Source organism: Micropterus dolomieu, linkage group LG17, assembly GCF_021292245.1.
Source record: "Micropterus dolomieu isolate WLL.071019.BEF.003 ecotype Adirondacks linkage group LG17, ASM2129224v1, whole genome shotgun sequence".
Taxonomy (NCBI): Eukaryota; Metazoa; Chordata; class Actinopteri; order Centrarchiformes; family Centrarchidae; genus Micropterus; species Micropterus dolomieu.
The window spans coordinates 7,204,403-7,221,965 of record NC_060166.1 but is presented as its reverse complement, the minus strand read 5'-3'; the positions used below and the strand labels follow the sequence as shown (position 1 = coordinate 7,221,965).

The 17,563-nt window shown below is 41.5% G+C and overlaps 1 protein-coding gene across 15 annotated transcripts in view; it reads left to right on the top strand.

The window, feature by feature from the left end:
- Positions 1–17,563, top strand: part of phldb1b (pleckstrin homology-like domain, family B, member 1b) — a 104,157-nt gene that overhangs the window by 50,418 nt on the left and 36,176 nt on the right. For 14 of the 15 annotated variants that reach the window (XR_006828759.1, XM_046073795.1, XM_046073794.1 and 11 more), the window contains one exon: positions 7,556–9,057. Coding sequence is in view for 14 of the 15 variants with exons in the window: in XM_046073795.1 (XP_045929751.1) it covers positions 7,556–9,057 (1,502 nt within the window). In the remaining variant the exon portion in view is untranslated. Of the gene's footprint in view, positions 1–5,072; positions 5,268–7,555; positions 9,058–17,563 lie in introns of those variants that run through there. The other variant, XM_046073805.1, reaches the window with a different exon arrangement.

Genomic DNA, 17,563 nt, shown 5'->3' with positions numbered 1-17,563 from the left:
TCATTTGTATGCACCAAAATGGTCATATTGTATTGGTCGTTTTTTAACTGACTCTTTTATCCAGCGACTTACAGCTGCTATGTATGTCAGAGGTCGCACGCCTCTGGAGCAAGTAGGGGTTAAGTGTCCTGCTCAGAGACACATTGGTGGATGTCATGGTTGGAATCGAACCTGGGTCTCCCACACCAAAGGCATGTGTCTTATCCACTACCGCCGTCGCCACCCCTACATGAACATAACTATGTGAAATAAAGGCAGAAATTGCCTCTTACGCCTGTTTGCAGCTCTGTTACAAGAGCGTTGTTGACTGGATCAGCCTTTAAAATGCAGCACCCGTTAAACCCTGCAGCCTGAATGGTGCCCAGCTGGGACCTGGTGCCGGAGTTCACACCATGCATGTTTTATGAGCATCTCATTCCTCTGCGTCTCCAGGCAAAGTATTCAGCTGCCTACGTGTGTGTGTGCGTGCGCGTGTGTTGTGAGTGCTCCTTCTGGCAGCCTCACAACAGTAAGTATACCTTTCCTTGGCTAGCTCTACTATCAGGGATCTGTCATAGCATCTTGTTATTTCCCTCCTTTTACTGTTGACGCTGCCTGCCACTGGGGGATAAGTATAGCACACTGGCATGCTTGCTTCTGTGGACTTCCTGATCCAGTAATGAAAGCCTTCCGTTGTTTAGAAACATACAATTTACCTCAATTATGCATTCCTGAGTTGCATTCAGATGAAACCTGCTTATACCACTCCCATTGTAATTTGGCCGTATCCGTCACATCTACTTGGAATCATTTTAAAATTGCACACGTTATCTGTGTATAAATTCAAGCTATTATGAGGGCAAACCCAGCAAAACCCAATTGACCTAGTTTTTGGTAGGAAGCTATATTTTCAAGCGTTTCTGTCTGAAAGAAAACAATGATAGCAATTTATAGCACATGTACATTGGGGCTCAACTCTGCTGATATACGGTTTTATGGTAAATTTGTGCTATACGGCTGTAAAACTTTACTCATTGCCCCCTTAAATTACCCGGGCTAGGGGTTAATTTTTTCCAGTTTGCAGCAGTCTATGAAAGAGGTAGACCTGAATCATTTGGACTACAAAAGCTTGGCACTGTGGCAGTACTATGGATGGAAGCGAACTGGACACAATATTCCATGAACATATTCCAATAAAAGTTGCTAACTGAAAGGGAAAACTTTTTTCCCCCCCCACAGCTTCTTTGGGATTTGGCCTTTTGGGCCCACAGATCATTCACACTAGCGGTTCCACACACACATGAAAAGGGCGGAAAGGTAATTTACTGATGCAGATCTCTGAGTCTTTTTTTTGCCATAAACGTTCAAATTTTGGCCCAGCTCTGTTCCTTTGGGCTTGAGCAGTGCCGTATAAAAGTCAAAGACCTGATCCCTCACTGGCTGCCCACCCTCAACACTACTATACATGTTGGCATGCCAAGAATTAAAGCTGGAACTTTCCTCTGCACCAACCTTAAAACCTCAGTCAGCTTCTAATGACTTTAGTAACTAACCTTTTATTCATTCGGGCTAAATAGTTGCAAATATGTATGATGATTATCAGCGTTTTGTTGTGAATGTGTCCCACCTCGCCCGAATAAAGAGCTTCTCTGCTAACATCAAAAGATTATTGCTTTTTTTTAATTAAATATAATATCAGGCTTATTAAGCATCAGTTAAATCAGTTCGTATTGGCCAGCTGAACATGTATCATCAATGGCTTTTGATCCACTGTGAAGCCATTTTGCATCTTTACAGCTGATCACAAGGAACACAAAAGGTGCTCTCGTGTACCTGTAAATGGTACTTTTAGTGTAGTATAAAAGGGTCCTCCTCCTGCGTTTTTGTTTTTTAGCACATGAAAGTCACGTTCACCTGTCTGTTGTCTAGTTTTCGCAAGCTTTGCCAGGTCAGTGACGGTCCACTGACCACCCGTCTTTCAGCTGCCACCTCTTCACTGATTGGACGTTTCCTGTGTCTCTCTGCCAGGCCAGCAGACGGCTTTGTGACCCTGAGCTGCTTACTTAAAGTGGTGGACGGCTGAAATTACAGTATCTTTTTCAGGGACTATTTATAAACCTCCTGTTCCATTTTACTGTCTGCTATCTCTGTAGCCTCCCGCCCTGGGTTTCCCCTCCAGTCCCTTCCTGCACCCACCCACAATCCTAATGTGTGTTAGACTCGCTTTTCAATAAAAGGCCTTTATCTTCCTGTGGTTTGGCTGCTGTATCTGTCGCTGGCTGCTTGACAGTCTGCAAAAAGCAGCGCTAAATGCTTGGGAGGTTGTTGATCGTTATTAAGGTCGCAGTAAGGCACCACCACATGTTGAATCTCTGATGTTCAAAAGGTTTTTAAAATTGTTTTTATTATGCAATAAAACGAGTGTCCATCAATAAAATAGGACCGGACATCTTTTTACCATTTAACGCAGTCAGCACCTCTTTCCTGCCCTTCATTTCCATTTCCAAACCAGTAAAAACCCTCCTGAGGAAAATTTCCTTTTTTCCTTCAATCCTTTTTCACCATAATGGATCAATGTCATCAGTATTTTGTATGGAAAAGTTCAGCCAGAATGCGTAACGCACATAACCTATAAATAATTATAGTTTCTACTTAACTACAAAATAATTTTCTAGATTAACATTTTAATGTAAACTAGTGATGGGAATTGCAGCTTTTTGAAGGGAGCCCAGATCTTATGGATCCGTTCCTTTACCAGAGCCAGCTCTTTCCACTCCCAAACAACTCTTCATTTAGCTGCACTTCTGTTGGTCTTATTTGTTCCAAGAAATAAAAATGCAAGGTTCTTCATCTGCCATATGATGATATTTCATAAATAACTATCCTAGTTGTTTGCAACAAAAATAACACCCTAATAATTAAATAGAATGCTATCGTAACACATCACTTACTAATACAAAAATATGATGAATTTCTAAAATATGATGCACTGCCATAGATTCAACTGCTGATGTATAAGAGTATATAAATTAGTTAAAAATTTGTACATTTCAGTAATACTTTTTACATAAGTTGCATCTTTTATTGAAGATTGTAATTTTCATATTGCAGTGTTTCCTCCACCACTGATTTTGAAATGTGATGGATTTTGAATGCTGCAGAAAGCTTGACAAATGTATGGTTAAAAAAATGGTTGCAGCTTCATTTAATAATAATTAATAATAATAATCTTTATTTGTAGAGCACTTTTCAAAAACAAGTTACAAAGTGCTTTAACAAGTGTAAAGACAATAATACCCAAGAGACAATAATACAAAAACAATACAAGATAAAAGCAAGAAAATACACGAAAATACAGACTAAAATACACGTTTAAGATAAATATAAAAGAAGTAAAATAGAATAAAATAAAAGGGATAAAATAATGTCAAATAAAATCGGGAAAGGCTCTCCTATAAAAGTATGTTTTCAGAAGGGACTTAAGAGTTCACTGACTCAGCTGACCTGATTTCCTCGGGCAGGCTGTTCCAGAGCCTCGGGACCCTGACAGCAAACGCTCTGTCCCCTTTAGTTTTCAGTCGAGACTCTGGAACAGATAACAGACCTCTGCCCGAGGATCTCAAGGTACGTGCTGGTGCGTATGGGACTAAAAGTTCAGAAATATGACAAGGCGTGAGGCCATGAAGAGCTTTAAAAGTGATCAATAGAATTTTAAAGTCAATTCTAAAACATACTGGGAGCCAGTGTAATGAAGCTAAAATAGGAGTAATGTGGTCATATTTCTTTGTTCTGGTTAAAAACCTGGCAGCTGAGTTCTGGACAGTCTGGAGTCGATCAATAGATTTTTTGGGTTAAACAGGTGAAAAGGCTGTTGCAATAATCCAGGCGTGATGAGATGAAGACATGTAAAATGGTGTCCTTAAAAGTTAACATAGATTGAATTTTTGCTATATTCCTAAGCTGATAAAAACATGATTGAAGAAGCTATAAATTACTATCAAACCAGACACCAAGGTTCTTTGCCACAGGCTTAATGTGATTTACTAGGGAACCAGCAGGTGGCAGTATTTGATTTGCCATCTGCTGAGACCCGATGACCAGGATTTCTGTTTTGTCTGAGTTCAGCTGGAGGAAATTATTTGACATCCATTTTTTTACTTCACAAAGGCAGTTGTTAAGTGAACTCAGCATTCCAGGGTCTGTGGATCTGAAGGGCAAGTATATTTGTGTGTCATCAGCATACATATGAAAAGAAATACCATGTTTATGGATAATATGTCCAAGGGGAAGCAGATACAAGGAAAACAATTTGTCATTGTATGTATGCTAACTGATAGCTTGAGCATCCCAGTTTATTTAAAAGAATGAACTTCCATTGAAAGCAGTTTTGTTGTTGTCATTGACAACAGTCTATTAATTTTAATGATGGCCCAATAATTCAATTCATCCAGAAAACTTGTTTTTCATGGCAGTAAAATATCAGTGTAGTGCCACAGTGTGTAGTCCAGAGGGATAATTTGTTCATGCTTTGTCCTCTGTCTCATCTAAAACTGACATCTGCATTACAGAGCCAGTAACAATGACAGGCCATAAAAACACGGCCGTGGCTCTTTACAAACAGCGCCATAAATCTACCAGCATTTCACCCTGGACAGGAAGAGCTGTGTCAAGGTAGCCATGACACTGGAAGTAAGACAAATTTCCCTTCAAAATAAAATACATTTCTCTCTTGAGGAGAATGGCACGTTGAGCATTAGATCTGTTCTTCTGAGCCATGGTCTCCTGTTTTAAGTTATGCGTGCCTAAAATATATAGGGCAAAAGCCAGTGTTATATAACTTTTTAGAACACTAGGGACAAGGCTGATGCTTGACATAAACAGGACTGACTTGTTATTTACGTCTTTCACATTGAGATGGGCATTACAATATACCTTGTATTAGTTGCCCGATTTAGCGCTGACAGCTCTTTTACACTGAATTTTCCACGTGGACTTTAAATACGTTATGGTTTTATTTTGAAGATCAAGACCGGAAAAGCAGTGTTACGTGTTAAGTAACTTGATACCAGTGGTACCGTAGGCAGCAGCGGTGCCTAGCGCCCCAACCCCGGCTAAAATATCACCTCGATGGTGTCTCCTTATCTCCCTCGGTGTATGTGGAGCCAGGCACGGCAGGGCTCTGTCACACCCGGTCTGTAACCGGTGTCCGGAGGATGTGGGCCTCAGTGTGTGTCATATAGCAGGTGAAGCGCACTGTAACTGACCGGGTCGCAGATGTATTCCTTCATGTGAGTAACGCTACTGCTTAATGCCAGAGCTTTGGGCAAAAAGTGATACGAACCGGTCACACGCCAAACTCCATTCAATATCTGTTGGTTTAATGTTCATTTGTGTTTCTGGAAAGGTGCACACAACGTCGGACATCATTACATTCTCAGTGCGATTCACTGGACTGTCATTATTTATTCAGCATACAGGTGCCGAATAAATACGTCCTTTATTCTGAAAAAAAAGTAAATTTTCCTTTGCGTGACAATATCACAGTGTTCTGATGAGGGGACATTTACGGAATGGCAGATGGTGTTTAATAAACTAGAGATTATTGACGATGGAATGTATCCCGAATTGTAGAGGTCCTTACATGTTATAAAATGTCTTAAGTAAAATTATATCAGACGTGCACTTTTTCCGGCATGTTAGTTAACATTAAATTTCCAGATTTTTAAATGAAGTTTGGTACAGTCTACTCGAGGCGATAGCCTGTTTCCCATGACATCATTGCATGGGCTTTCTCTCAGCAAACGGTTGCTTTTATTTTTGTCACCCCACCCCCCTCGATTTTCTACACTGTAAATAAGAATCAAGCCGGTTTGTTGTCTGTGAGACACGATGTGACAGTGACATTCATGTGCTGCTGAACGGATAAAATGTATCAGTGTGACAGCCTGCAGACCTTAATTCTGTATAATTTGCCTGAACATGTTTTAAAATTTAATTGTGGTCAGGCTGTCATGAAGGCAGAGCTTCATTGTAAGCCAGAGTCATTATTGGGGAGAAAGGCAGGAAGCTGCTCCCATGTCTGTTGAACAAGCACAGCCAATGCATTATTTGTAACGCTTCTATATTTTAGAGCAGTTTTGCTATTGGAACGTCTCTCTGACATCATCTTTATGAACAGACAAAACTGACTCTTCTATCGTAAAATAATTCTGTTCTATGCGTGTGTTATCATTTACTCTATCCCTAAGTCATTTTTATGATTTCTACTGTTCTTACATCACTATTGGGCATGAAAGCTGTATTTTTATTTTATTTTCTATTACCTCTCAGTGTTTGCACTGATGACTCAGCACTGCAATTATGCCCATGTTTTCGTTTAAACAGACAACTAGTCCAATGTAAACCGATTTCATTTAGCATTAATAAAACCTGATCTGTGCTCTGATCCTGGCCTCAAGGCCATGCTGCTGAATCTCCCACGTGGCCGTGCGTTTCTGTTGTAATAATCTACTATGCTGACATTAGAGAGAGACTGTTAAGATTAGATTACCCAGCCTGTGTCCTAAGTTGCTTTTGAGCCACACAGTAATTGGGTTATGTAGGCACATTTTCTCCTGATCCCTATCCAATGCACAAGCCTGTCTGTCTGTACATCTCCTTTGCTGTGTCCTATCTTCTTTCCTCATCACTAATGCCTCCTCTGCCCTCATGCTTACCTGTTGCACAGCTTCCACAGTGAGCTGGAAAATACAGATTTGATTATGATTTTGAATATGTCTCAGATAGTAGGGACAAGGTTACGACCGGAGATGGAGGTTCTGAAATATCATAATTTAAGGAAATTCTCTACGGAGGTCAGGATCTTTTCCAAGTAATTGTCTTGCATCATATGTATATGTGTGTGACCAGACACAACACCAGACGGTTAACCTCCTTAGATATTTTCAGCATGAAAACACAACCTAGCCAAACAAGAAAGGAAAGAACATTTTAATGTTGACCCCAAATGAATCATGGAAAGTCTTTAAAAAGTCATTTAGGCAACAGTGGGCACCCTGTAAGGAAAAACACAGGCAAATATGAAACTAAAAATGTGTGGATTTCTCTGCGCTGTATTGATTGTTTTGTCACCTACTTGATTATTTACTTTTATTTTTATTTAATTTACTTATTATTTACTGGATTATTTATTATCTACTACTTTAGGTACTGGTCCTTGAGCTTTAAGGCAGGATTGTATAACTGGAAACATATCACACTGACAATCGATTCATCCTTTGTCTTGAGAATTTCCAGGAAACAGTACACTGTTGCACCTTACCAAAGTAATCTACTAGAAATTTCAGTGACCAATGCAGTGCCTTGCCAGATGATGTTGCATTTATATTGCCAGGGCCAACTCATTTGTTGCTGCTGCTAAGACGGTTAAGAGTTTCATTAAATTCTTCAGTTCAAGGAAAATTAGACTTGGCTGCACAAAAGATTAAACATCACTGTATTCTATTTTCTACCCATTGTATTTTTTGTTTTATTGAACAAAGTCTGATGACATTGTTTCCTGTCTTCTTTCCCTCAGACACCGAGAGCTTGGTCAATGGGAATCACCAGGCCAGTGCAGCCCAGTCTCCCCCTGCTCCTGGAGAGAGAGTCCAGTCTGAGCACAGTGCAATCGTCAGCTCTATTGAGAAGGACCTCCAGGATATCATGGACTCCCTAGTCATGGATGACTCCCAGCCTTCTTCCTCAGAAGGCAAAAAGCCTCCTGGAGGCCAACCCATTCCCCACTCCCCTCTGTCGCCTTTGGTCAATGGAGGGGGCCGCTATCTGCTGTCCCCTCCTACCAGCCCCGGTGCAATGTCTGTAGGGTCCAGCTATGAGAATACATCCCCTCCTTTCTCTCCCCTGTCCTCCCCTTCAGCAGCCAGCAGTGGGAGCTTCACAAGCCCGTCTCCTAGTGGAGGACCCCAGGACCAGAGTTCTTCTCTGCCGCCAGTGCCTGTACGTTCCTCTAGCTACAACTTCACCACCCAGCCTCCACCTGTACCCCAGCCACGGACCATACTGCCTAACTTCAGCAGTGGTGGGGTGGGCCAGAAGGTTCAGGAAAGCCCCAGGCTGCAGAGGAAGGTCTTAACAGAGTCTCCTCCGAGCCCCAAGCCAAGCCGCAGAGGACTAGGCCAAGATGGGTCTGAGAGCCCCCGACAGACTCCCCTTCTGTCCTCTAATGAATCTCTCAGTAGTAGAAACATTGTGCCAAGTAGCCCCCGGCTCACTCCCAAATTCCCTACCTGTTCATCCCCGTCACCCTCCAGTCCCAGGACCAAGACAACCACAGTGCTCCAGGAAAGGCCTGCCAGCCCTTTCAGAGAGCAGAACAGTCTAGCTGATTTCTCTATAACCTCCAGCCCCTCCAGGCAACTTTCCCAACCCACCAAAGCCTTCCAGCCTCCCCTGGACCCTATCATCCATATCATCCAAGGATCGCCGCTCCAGCAGCATCCACGTTCACTGCAGCCTCCTGAAAGCCCCCGCATGGCTAGGAGAAACATGGAGCTGAACGGTGGAAGTGGAGGGGGCAGCAGTATGAGAGAGCTGCCACCTCTTAGCCCCTCAATAGCTCGGAGAGGGGTCCCGGTACTCCCAGGGGCGCTCCCAGGGACAGTCCCCACTTTGAGGACTCCAGATAGCCCCTCAAGTCTAAGCAAGTTTGTCCCAGAGAGTCCCAGGCTCCGACGCAAGTCCGGATCTACATCCGAGGAGCTGATGTGCAGCAGGGGGATCCGAGCCCGCAGTCCGTCGCCTACCTCTATGTTGATGGAGGGTGGTGGTGGTGCTGGAGTACGGAAGGCAAGCTTTGGGAATTCCCTGTCACCTGCTTACAGTCTGGGCTCCCTGCCTGGCTCGTCCCCCGTAGCCAGCCCCAGGACCCACAGGAAGATGTCCGCAGGGAGACCCCACCCTGGGATGAGGGAGAGGAAGAACAGCATCACAGAAATCAGCGACAACGAGGACGAGCTGCTTGAGTACCACCGACGACAGAGAGAGGAGAGGCTTCGAGAGCAGGAAATGGAGAGACTGGTGAGTCAGGAACACACATCACCAGGAAACTACTGCTAGTCACATTACATTTCAAAAGAACACATTTCATTCATGTTCTGGTTACATGATCTTGATTTAAAGGTGAAAGCAGATTTACTTGAAAAAGAGATATAGAGCTGATCTGGAAAATGAGTTTTTTTTACCCATGACTTGGGGTCAGTTTAACAAATAAGTTGTTTTGTACCTGACACCTAATCTTAATTCTATCAGGGTTTTTCAGCTTTAGACAGAAATAGCCGTGCTGATTATTGTTTCACTAAATCGTTGATCCATCCCTAACCACAGTTTCCAAATACATTTTAGGAACAGGGCTGCAGCCAGTGATTATTTTCTTCATCTAAGAATCTGTTAAGTAGTTTTTGATTATTTGTTTAGTCTGTGAAATGTAAAAAAAAAAAAAAAATAGTGAAATATGGCAATTAAAGGTTTCTAGAGGGCAAGGCAAAAGCTTTTAATTGTATGTTTTTGTCCAACCAACAGTCCATTACCCAGGTATATTTCATTTACAATCGCAGAAAACAGAGAAATATTTGAGGAGCTATTTTTTTCCTTGATAAATGACTTAAATGATAAATCAACTATCAAGTTGTTGGCTAATTATTTTCTGTCAGTCAGCTAATCATTGAAACCATTAGTTGAATGGTTTCAGTGGTACTTGGATAGTTAACCCAGAATTACACCTCCTTTGTTTTGACAAGTCAATTGTATATTTTTAGTCCACGATCACAAATTTTGTTTTAGTGGAGTTTCCAATGGCAGCAATGTAAGACAAGCCACTTTGTACTTGTGTGTGAGTGTGAGACTGGAGTAACTGGTGGGGAGCCGGTATAAACATCTACAGTGCCCTTCATCTCTGCTAAGTGCCCTTGAGCAAAACACTGAAGTCCCACAACTAATCCAGGGTTACTGTGGCATACCTTGTGTATGTGTGGGGGTTTGTTTATTTGTAAGTAATTCATTTGACTTCAGTGTTTCTCTTCTCTTTTTTTTCCTTGATAGAGAATGAAGCTTCTGTAAGAGCCGTTAGTTCATCAGTGACCTGTTCACATCAGCTGAAGAATATCAAAATTACTTAAAAAAAAAACTTATAACAGTAGTCCTATGCTGACTTCATCCTAAACACACATTTCAACTCTGTCACTGGCTGAGGGTCCTGCTCAGAACTCCTGGCAGGATTGTGAAGAATTGATTTATTTAGTAATGTCTTAAGTTAAATGAGAGGATTTGATATTTTCTTTGACAAAGAGAACAGTGTGATGTGGGAGGATGTTACTGAGGATCGTCAGGCGTGTCAGAGACTTTCTTGCTTGTTTCATTAGTGTTATTATCACTAGAAGAGTCCTAGTTTGTGGTAAAAGGTTGCAAATATTCTTGCAGAGACTCGGTCTAACTTTTAATATGTACGTCCTTGTGGGGGAGGGGAGTGTAACGATTGCAGTGTCTCCATGTTTGTTTGGAAAAGGAGGAGTAACCAGGCCCATAACCCATCTCAGTGAACTGTCTGTAACTTTGCGGTCCGCTGTCTAAACTGCTGCTGACAAGCGGTCTTAGGGCGCCCAGAGGAGCCCATAGCAACCGCATTGTTTGTTGTTTCCTAAAATGAACGGAGGTGGGAGGGAGCGGCGTTAGACAACTTGAACCTGTCTGCCTGTCTTAATGACACTGCTCAGACAAAGTCCTTTGAAAAGCCTTAATGTGCCTGTGTGAGAAGGCGTTTGTCCGCCTTGCTTGTAAATATCAGATGGGTCTTTTCTTAAAGTGTGAGACTGAGTGAAGGCAGCTGAGTTGGATAGGCTGACAACATACCCACTGTCTGTGTACGAGGTCATGTGGGACCTCCTAAAGAGGCATAGCAGTGAAACAGTGTGTTGGCACACATACTCTGCTCTTGTTGAAAGGTCATTTGCTACAAAAACCTTTGGACTAGTAACTTGTAGGCACTTAAAGAAAATATTGACATTAGCTGTGCAAATAGCTGCTGGCACACAAGCTCGAGCACATTTATGTCAAGTCAATACTCAATAAGGCATACAGGGACAAACGTGGGCTTTCTGAGACACAGAAGCAAGATTCCTCAGCAGCCTGTTATGTTATTGTATTTTTCGAATGCAGAAACTTGCAGCTCTTTGAGGAGGCAGGGCGTGGAGCTGCAGGGCCTGTAATTAGTCACAGTTGACTCACTGTCATGACAGATTTTTCTTGCCCCAGAGCGTCTGCATTTAAATCATTTCACACACAGCCTGCTACTCATTCCCACAACTGATTACCAAAAAACAAAGTTATGTGAACAGTAAGTCTTGCAGAAGTTTATTCAGGAAAAAGAGTCTTATTGGGAAATCAACAGGAGTACACAGCTCAGAGGCAGTGGGAGGCTGCTGGAAAAATACTACTACTACACTGATACACTGATACCATGCTGATGGACTTTGAATGGGCTTTGGTCTGTTGATTGAAATTTAAGTGCATTGTATAAATAACTAATTAGTGGACTATAGCCCGACCAGTACTGGACTATATCGGCCTGGCTGATTATCAGTGTAGCTCTTAAGAGGACCATGAGGGTGCTTATATTTGTATTGAGTTTTTCCTAAGAACGTATTGTTAGGCAGGTTAGCTCTAAAACAGTATTTAGATCATAATCGTTTACACAACTTCTGAATCCTTCATGGGGTCATGGAAAATATGATATTAAGGCAGGGACTTGGACCTTTTGTGCCTACTGTAAAACAAACTGCGTCAAGCTAGAGTCTTAACAACATGAGTTAGAGTATAATTGAATGCTTTCTGAAGATGAAGGTCTTGTTTTGTGTTTTTTCCACCCTTTTGTTATGAACACATCCTTTGTCCTGTCCTTTTTTTAAAGTGTGACTGCTGAATCGTTATTTGCTTATTTTTCTGTGACGTACAGTATGTTGTACAGACAGTCCTCTTAACCCTTTAATGTAACCATGTTGTCTGTTTGTGTGTCCACCCAAGACGTGGATTATAATGATGATCCCTATACGCAGATGATCTTCTCTTGTACGTCTTGGATCCCTTATCAACAGTTCCTTCTATTTCTTATTCTCAGTAAATTGGAAGGATTTGTGGACTATAGAATTCAATTTCAGAAAAGCAAGACATTCCCTCTCAACTAGTCTGTCACTTTAATTCCTCCAGCTCATTTTCTATTGAAAATAGTAAGGAAAGTTTTTATATATCTTGGGGTGGAGATCACACCCACCTTGCCGTCTTTTCTTATTAAGAATTTGGCATATTATTTGAAAAAATTGTAAACAGGTCATGGATGGCCGAACCTCCCACTCTCTATAGTTGGTCAAATGATTGTGTTACCAAGATTTCTTGATCTTTATAATAACATCACTATTCTGATTAGGAGGATAACAGAGTGAAAACATTGAATTTCCCCTTGCGGGATTAATGAAGTACTTCTTCATTTACATTTAAGCCAATTCTCCTCTAACCCAGGAGTTGAATATGGTCACAATTTAGAAGACATTTCAGCTTGCAAACATCATCAATACATTCCCCTATGAAGAACAACCATATTTTCCTGCCTTCTGTCCTGGACTGATTCTGTGGAACATGGCTGATGAAGGGTGTTAAATCCATCTTTAGTTTATATTTTTCATGTTTGGTTCATTCGCACAACTTTCTAAGAAGTGTGACATGTCAAAATCACTTTTTTTCTCTCCAAATCAGACATTTTATACAGAAGAATATTCTGTCTTTCCCAAACCTTCCAACAGACAATACTATTGCTAATCTTCTCTCCCTAGCTTCACATCGCAAAGGCTTAATCTCTAATCTATAGTAGTGTATAACAGCTTTCTGTCCTCGTTGCAAGATATTAGGAAACTTTAGGAAGATGACTTGGGAGAGCAAATGACCAATGGGAAGCAGCACTTGATTTGGAACACACATCTTCCCCCTGTGCCAGGCACAAATTGTTTCACCATTAAAAATGTTTCCAAGAGCACATTGGACCAGGGCTAGGCTGGCTGAAATTTTTTCCGATATAGACCCCTCATGCCCACGCTGCAAAAGTCAGCCAGCGGATTATATTGGGCCCTCTTCTTAGAGTACTATGAGAGCTTACAAATCCCACTAAATGAAGCGGGCGAGATCTACAGAGTCCTTAGATTGGATCTCGCATACAAGTATCTATGTTGTTTATATAGATTTTTATATTATGTTGCTTAGTGTTTAAGTTTCCCATGGTGTTTCACCCTGACAAGAAAAGGTAATGTGTAAAATACTGAATACTTGGACGTTTTTACTCATGAGAAAGAAAATGTTCACATTTAAAAATGTACGTCATTGGGCTATATCATTTAAAAAAAGATACCTATCAGCCGAGTGATACCAGTGTCAAACAACAGGAAAAACTCCTTCAACAGCACTCAAGTCCGCTTCATTATGTTTTCCTTTGGAGCCTGGAGGTAAACCCTCTCCAATGACCAGTCTGCAGGGAAGGCTGTGTCCATCCTGATCCAAGCTGTCCGGCCTGGCACTGCTCTGTCCACATGGCCGTCTGACTGACACGCTGTCTTGGCAAACACACTTGGCATATGAACCGAGTCGCAGCGTGCTTCGTCTGTGGCAGACTCACACTCCGTTCTTCTGTCCACCAAAGGTGACCTCATCTTTCCTATGACGTTAGTTAAGATCACAGCAGTGTTTTTTATGAGCAGACCATAGGTTCCCTCGTCACCTTTTGTAACATACTGGATCAGCTCAGTATGTGTCTGCTGTTACTTTAAAGGGGCATAAAGTGAGTTCTTCTCTGTCCTGGGACAGTATTGCGTGCAGCTAGAATTGCAAAACATTTCAGCTGCTTAAAAAAGCTGTAAAGCTTCTTTCTCTCTCTCTCTCTCAACTCAGAATAGCAAATGACAAGAAAGCTAGAATACCACTTAGTCATTTGCTATTTTCGAGTTGAGTTTTTGATCTTATTTCACGCAGCGTTACATTATCTCTTTGTGAAGAACTCCTGTTGGATTTCCACTCTAATTAGCTCGCTTGACTTGATTGTGTGGTGATGGCTGGGAGGGAACAGACTCAGCCAGGGTCCTGTGGAGGAGGAGATCTGTTGTTGCAATCCCTACTGGTTGCTGCTGGAGGTCGGTAAAGGTCACACATTAAGCGTTGGGGGGGGGGGCTTCCTTTATTTATGAAAGAAAACAAAACTGTGGTGGCAGGTGACAATTCAAAATATAATAGAATAAAATGTGTTGAGGTTCTTGGGCATTCTGTTTTGCTTTCAAATATGTATTCTCCCGCACATATGGCACCTTTTCACTAGGGCTGCAGCTAACTATGACTTTAGTAATTGAGTATTCTACAGATTTATTTATCGAGTAATCGTACAAGAAGTACTTTTGTTTGGTGCCACCTCCCCTCGGTACCGAGATCAGCTGTGTAACTCACGACTGTGACCTTACAACCCAAACTCACGGCCCAGCCAGGCGGAGAACAACAACAAGAAACACACGTTTATACATTTACAGCTGAGGATTGCGGCTTAACTTCTGCTTGCCTTCAAAGTTAAACGCTAAAGTTGCTGTTACTGTTACCTTGTTCGGGGTCCGTGGACTTGATGCTAGACCGGGTGATTACATTTTTATTAATTTATAAACCCCTGCTTTGCTCCTGTGTGTCAGTAAGTTTTCTTGTTATGTTTCTACCCATTCAAAATATATCCCACATTATCTGTGTTCTCTGACATTTTGAGAATAAAGTAATATTACTAAAATGAAGTCATAATATTTACCTTACCTGTGCATTAGCCTGCTGAGATGTTAGTATCCCCTTCAGACCGCCTGACAGACGCAGAACCCTGTTTGGGACTGTTTCGGATGAATCAAGAGCTCTGCACCTCTCTGAGCTGGGAAACCCAAACGAAATGAAAACACTTCTGATCAGGCATAAATCTCACCACAAATCCACACAGACGTTAACTTCAGACAGAGAGACAGTCAAACAGAGCAAAGGTGTCTCAAAACAAGGGGGACGCAGAAACGGCAGCGACACAGAACCTACCGGTAACGTCACACTATGGCACACAACCAATCACAATCTGCCACGTCATCATACAAACATACAGACAATCATGTTATGTGACGTTACCGGCAGGCGCAGGACCCCAAGCAGATCTGACCACCGGAGCACATCTGCTACCTACACCGGACAGAGGATAGACGCCCGATGCAGTCCAAACTTAAATAACAAGAGACTGCCGGAAAATACTAAAACATGCATGTAGGATTTGAAGCAACCGTTTCTACTATCACTTTATTCTCGAAATAATAATAAAAAAAAAATTCTCATAATATTTCTCAAAATCTCCGATTACTGTTATTTTTCCTAACGGGCACTAGTACTCCGTCGTAGTTGACAGACTACGTCTCCACCTTTTGGTTTATGTTATTCTCTCGCTAATTTGAGGCTGACTTTGACTGACTAGACACAGACGGGTGGTTATTTAAATGTTTTGATGAAAATAATTGCTAGGGACATTTCAGTAGTCGCTGGATACTGTTAGGGCCCTGTCCCAACCGCCCCTGCCTAATTCTACTCACTTGCTTAATGCATATTTAATAAAGGCCTACATGAGGGCTTTTCCCAGCCACTTACATCTCTTTGGACTTGAGTCATTGTGTGGAATTGCGCTTGAAATATCATGGATGGAGCTTCAGTTCTGAATATTTCGCCTCAGGCAGAGATTTGATTTAGTGGCAATTTAAAAGGAAGTTCAACTCCGGTCTTTGGTATCATCAAAGGGCAGACGGACACTAACAGCCTGAACCAGTCTGCCCTGTCTCCCCTTGTCCCTTCTTTGTGTCTGCTCTGCTTTGTCATTTTCCGGCCCAGCAGGATATCACAAATGTCTGCTGTGCATGACACGGAGACAAGTCTCTGCGCTGCTGGCATCTTTGCTACTGTCCACAAGGGTCAGCAGACCAAATATACCCTCGCCCTGTCGAACAGAACACCACATATGCATACCAGCATCTTACAGAACACGACCAAATATATCCAGCCACTGCGGGACACCAATCCTGCCCACCTAGGCTTCCAAATATATCCTGCACCTACACTGATGCAGAGTGCTGTACAAACCCACTGACCAGCGGGTGTAACTTTATTCATGTCGAAGGGGAGTTTTTGCAGTTTATTGCAGAAAGTCTTCTGTAGAGGAAAGAAGTCCACTGCAGTAAATGTTTAGACTGCAGGATCAAGCTGCCAATTTGCATGTTTGTGTCAGAGGTTCAAATCATGAGGCAGATTACTATGATTTCTTTTTCTGGTTGAAAATAAACGTGCTGGAACAGAAAAGACAGCTGAGTAGACTCTGTGACTCTTTATCTGGGACAGAGATAAATCTGTTTCTCTGCCCGTCCAAAGGGAAGCTGCAGTAATCCAGTCTTGAGACAGCATCAACCAATATGCCTCGCGTGGATTTTCTCTACTGAAAACAAGTGCCAGATTAGGACACAGCATGGCACAGTGTTGCTTTTCTTCTCTTCATAATGTTTAATTGATCATCAGAGAACATGCAGCAGGGGAGGCAGTTGTTTTGAGGCTTTAGCTGAAAAGCACCTTGGAGCAGTCTGTTAACTAGAAGCAGGGAAGCACTGCAGTCTGCTGTGTTCTGATTTCTCCACAAGAGGGGGTCATCTGTTCAGTACTGCCGTGGAAAATCATCACCTCACTACTGATCCAATCAGGTTGAAACTTTGTTAAAAAGTAAATGAACCATTTCCTTTAAGCTGTTTATAGAAAAAAATAATAAAAAAATTGGTATTTGGCAACATATTGCTTGGAATTTATGAAGACCCAAAAACTAAAATCTAACAATATTGTTATATAATATATTATTTATTTAAAATATACAATATCAATTGTAAATAATACTATAAGTCTTGGCTTTGTCTGAATAATCAGCTCTGATTGTCCCTAATTGATTTATAGACAAAGTTTGTAAGTTCCATTAAATATAAAATTAAAAGACTTAAAAATAACATTTTGAAATATTGCAGGACATTACAAAACATGTGTAAAAAATGAAAATATAATTAAATTAATAAACTTTTTTTTTGTGAGAGGAAGCAGGATTAAACTTGAGTTGTAACACTTGTTTGTGTTATTTCACAATTTCACGGTTAACTTCATATAAATGGCTTATTTATTTATTATTCAACCATCCATTTAATGTTGAACACTTTGGGTCTCCACAGGAACAGAAGCATTTTAATTGCAATAACCTTAAAATGAAATACAAGTGCAATGAGGCTGAATTGATTATCAGAATAGGTGTTCATTAATTACTAATCACTGCAGCTCTGTTTTTATATTTTTTTCTTTCTTTCTGCATTTCCTTAGAGAAACAAATGTAATATTCTAAACAACAATATCACGTTATTTATCTCAACAATACAGAGGCAATACCTAAATGAATAAGTTGGACTCGGTACTCACAACA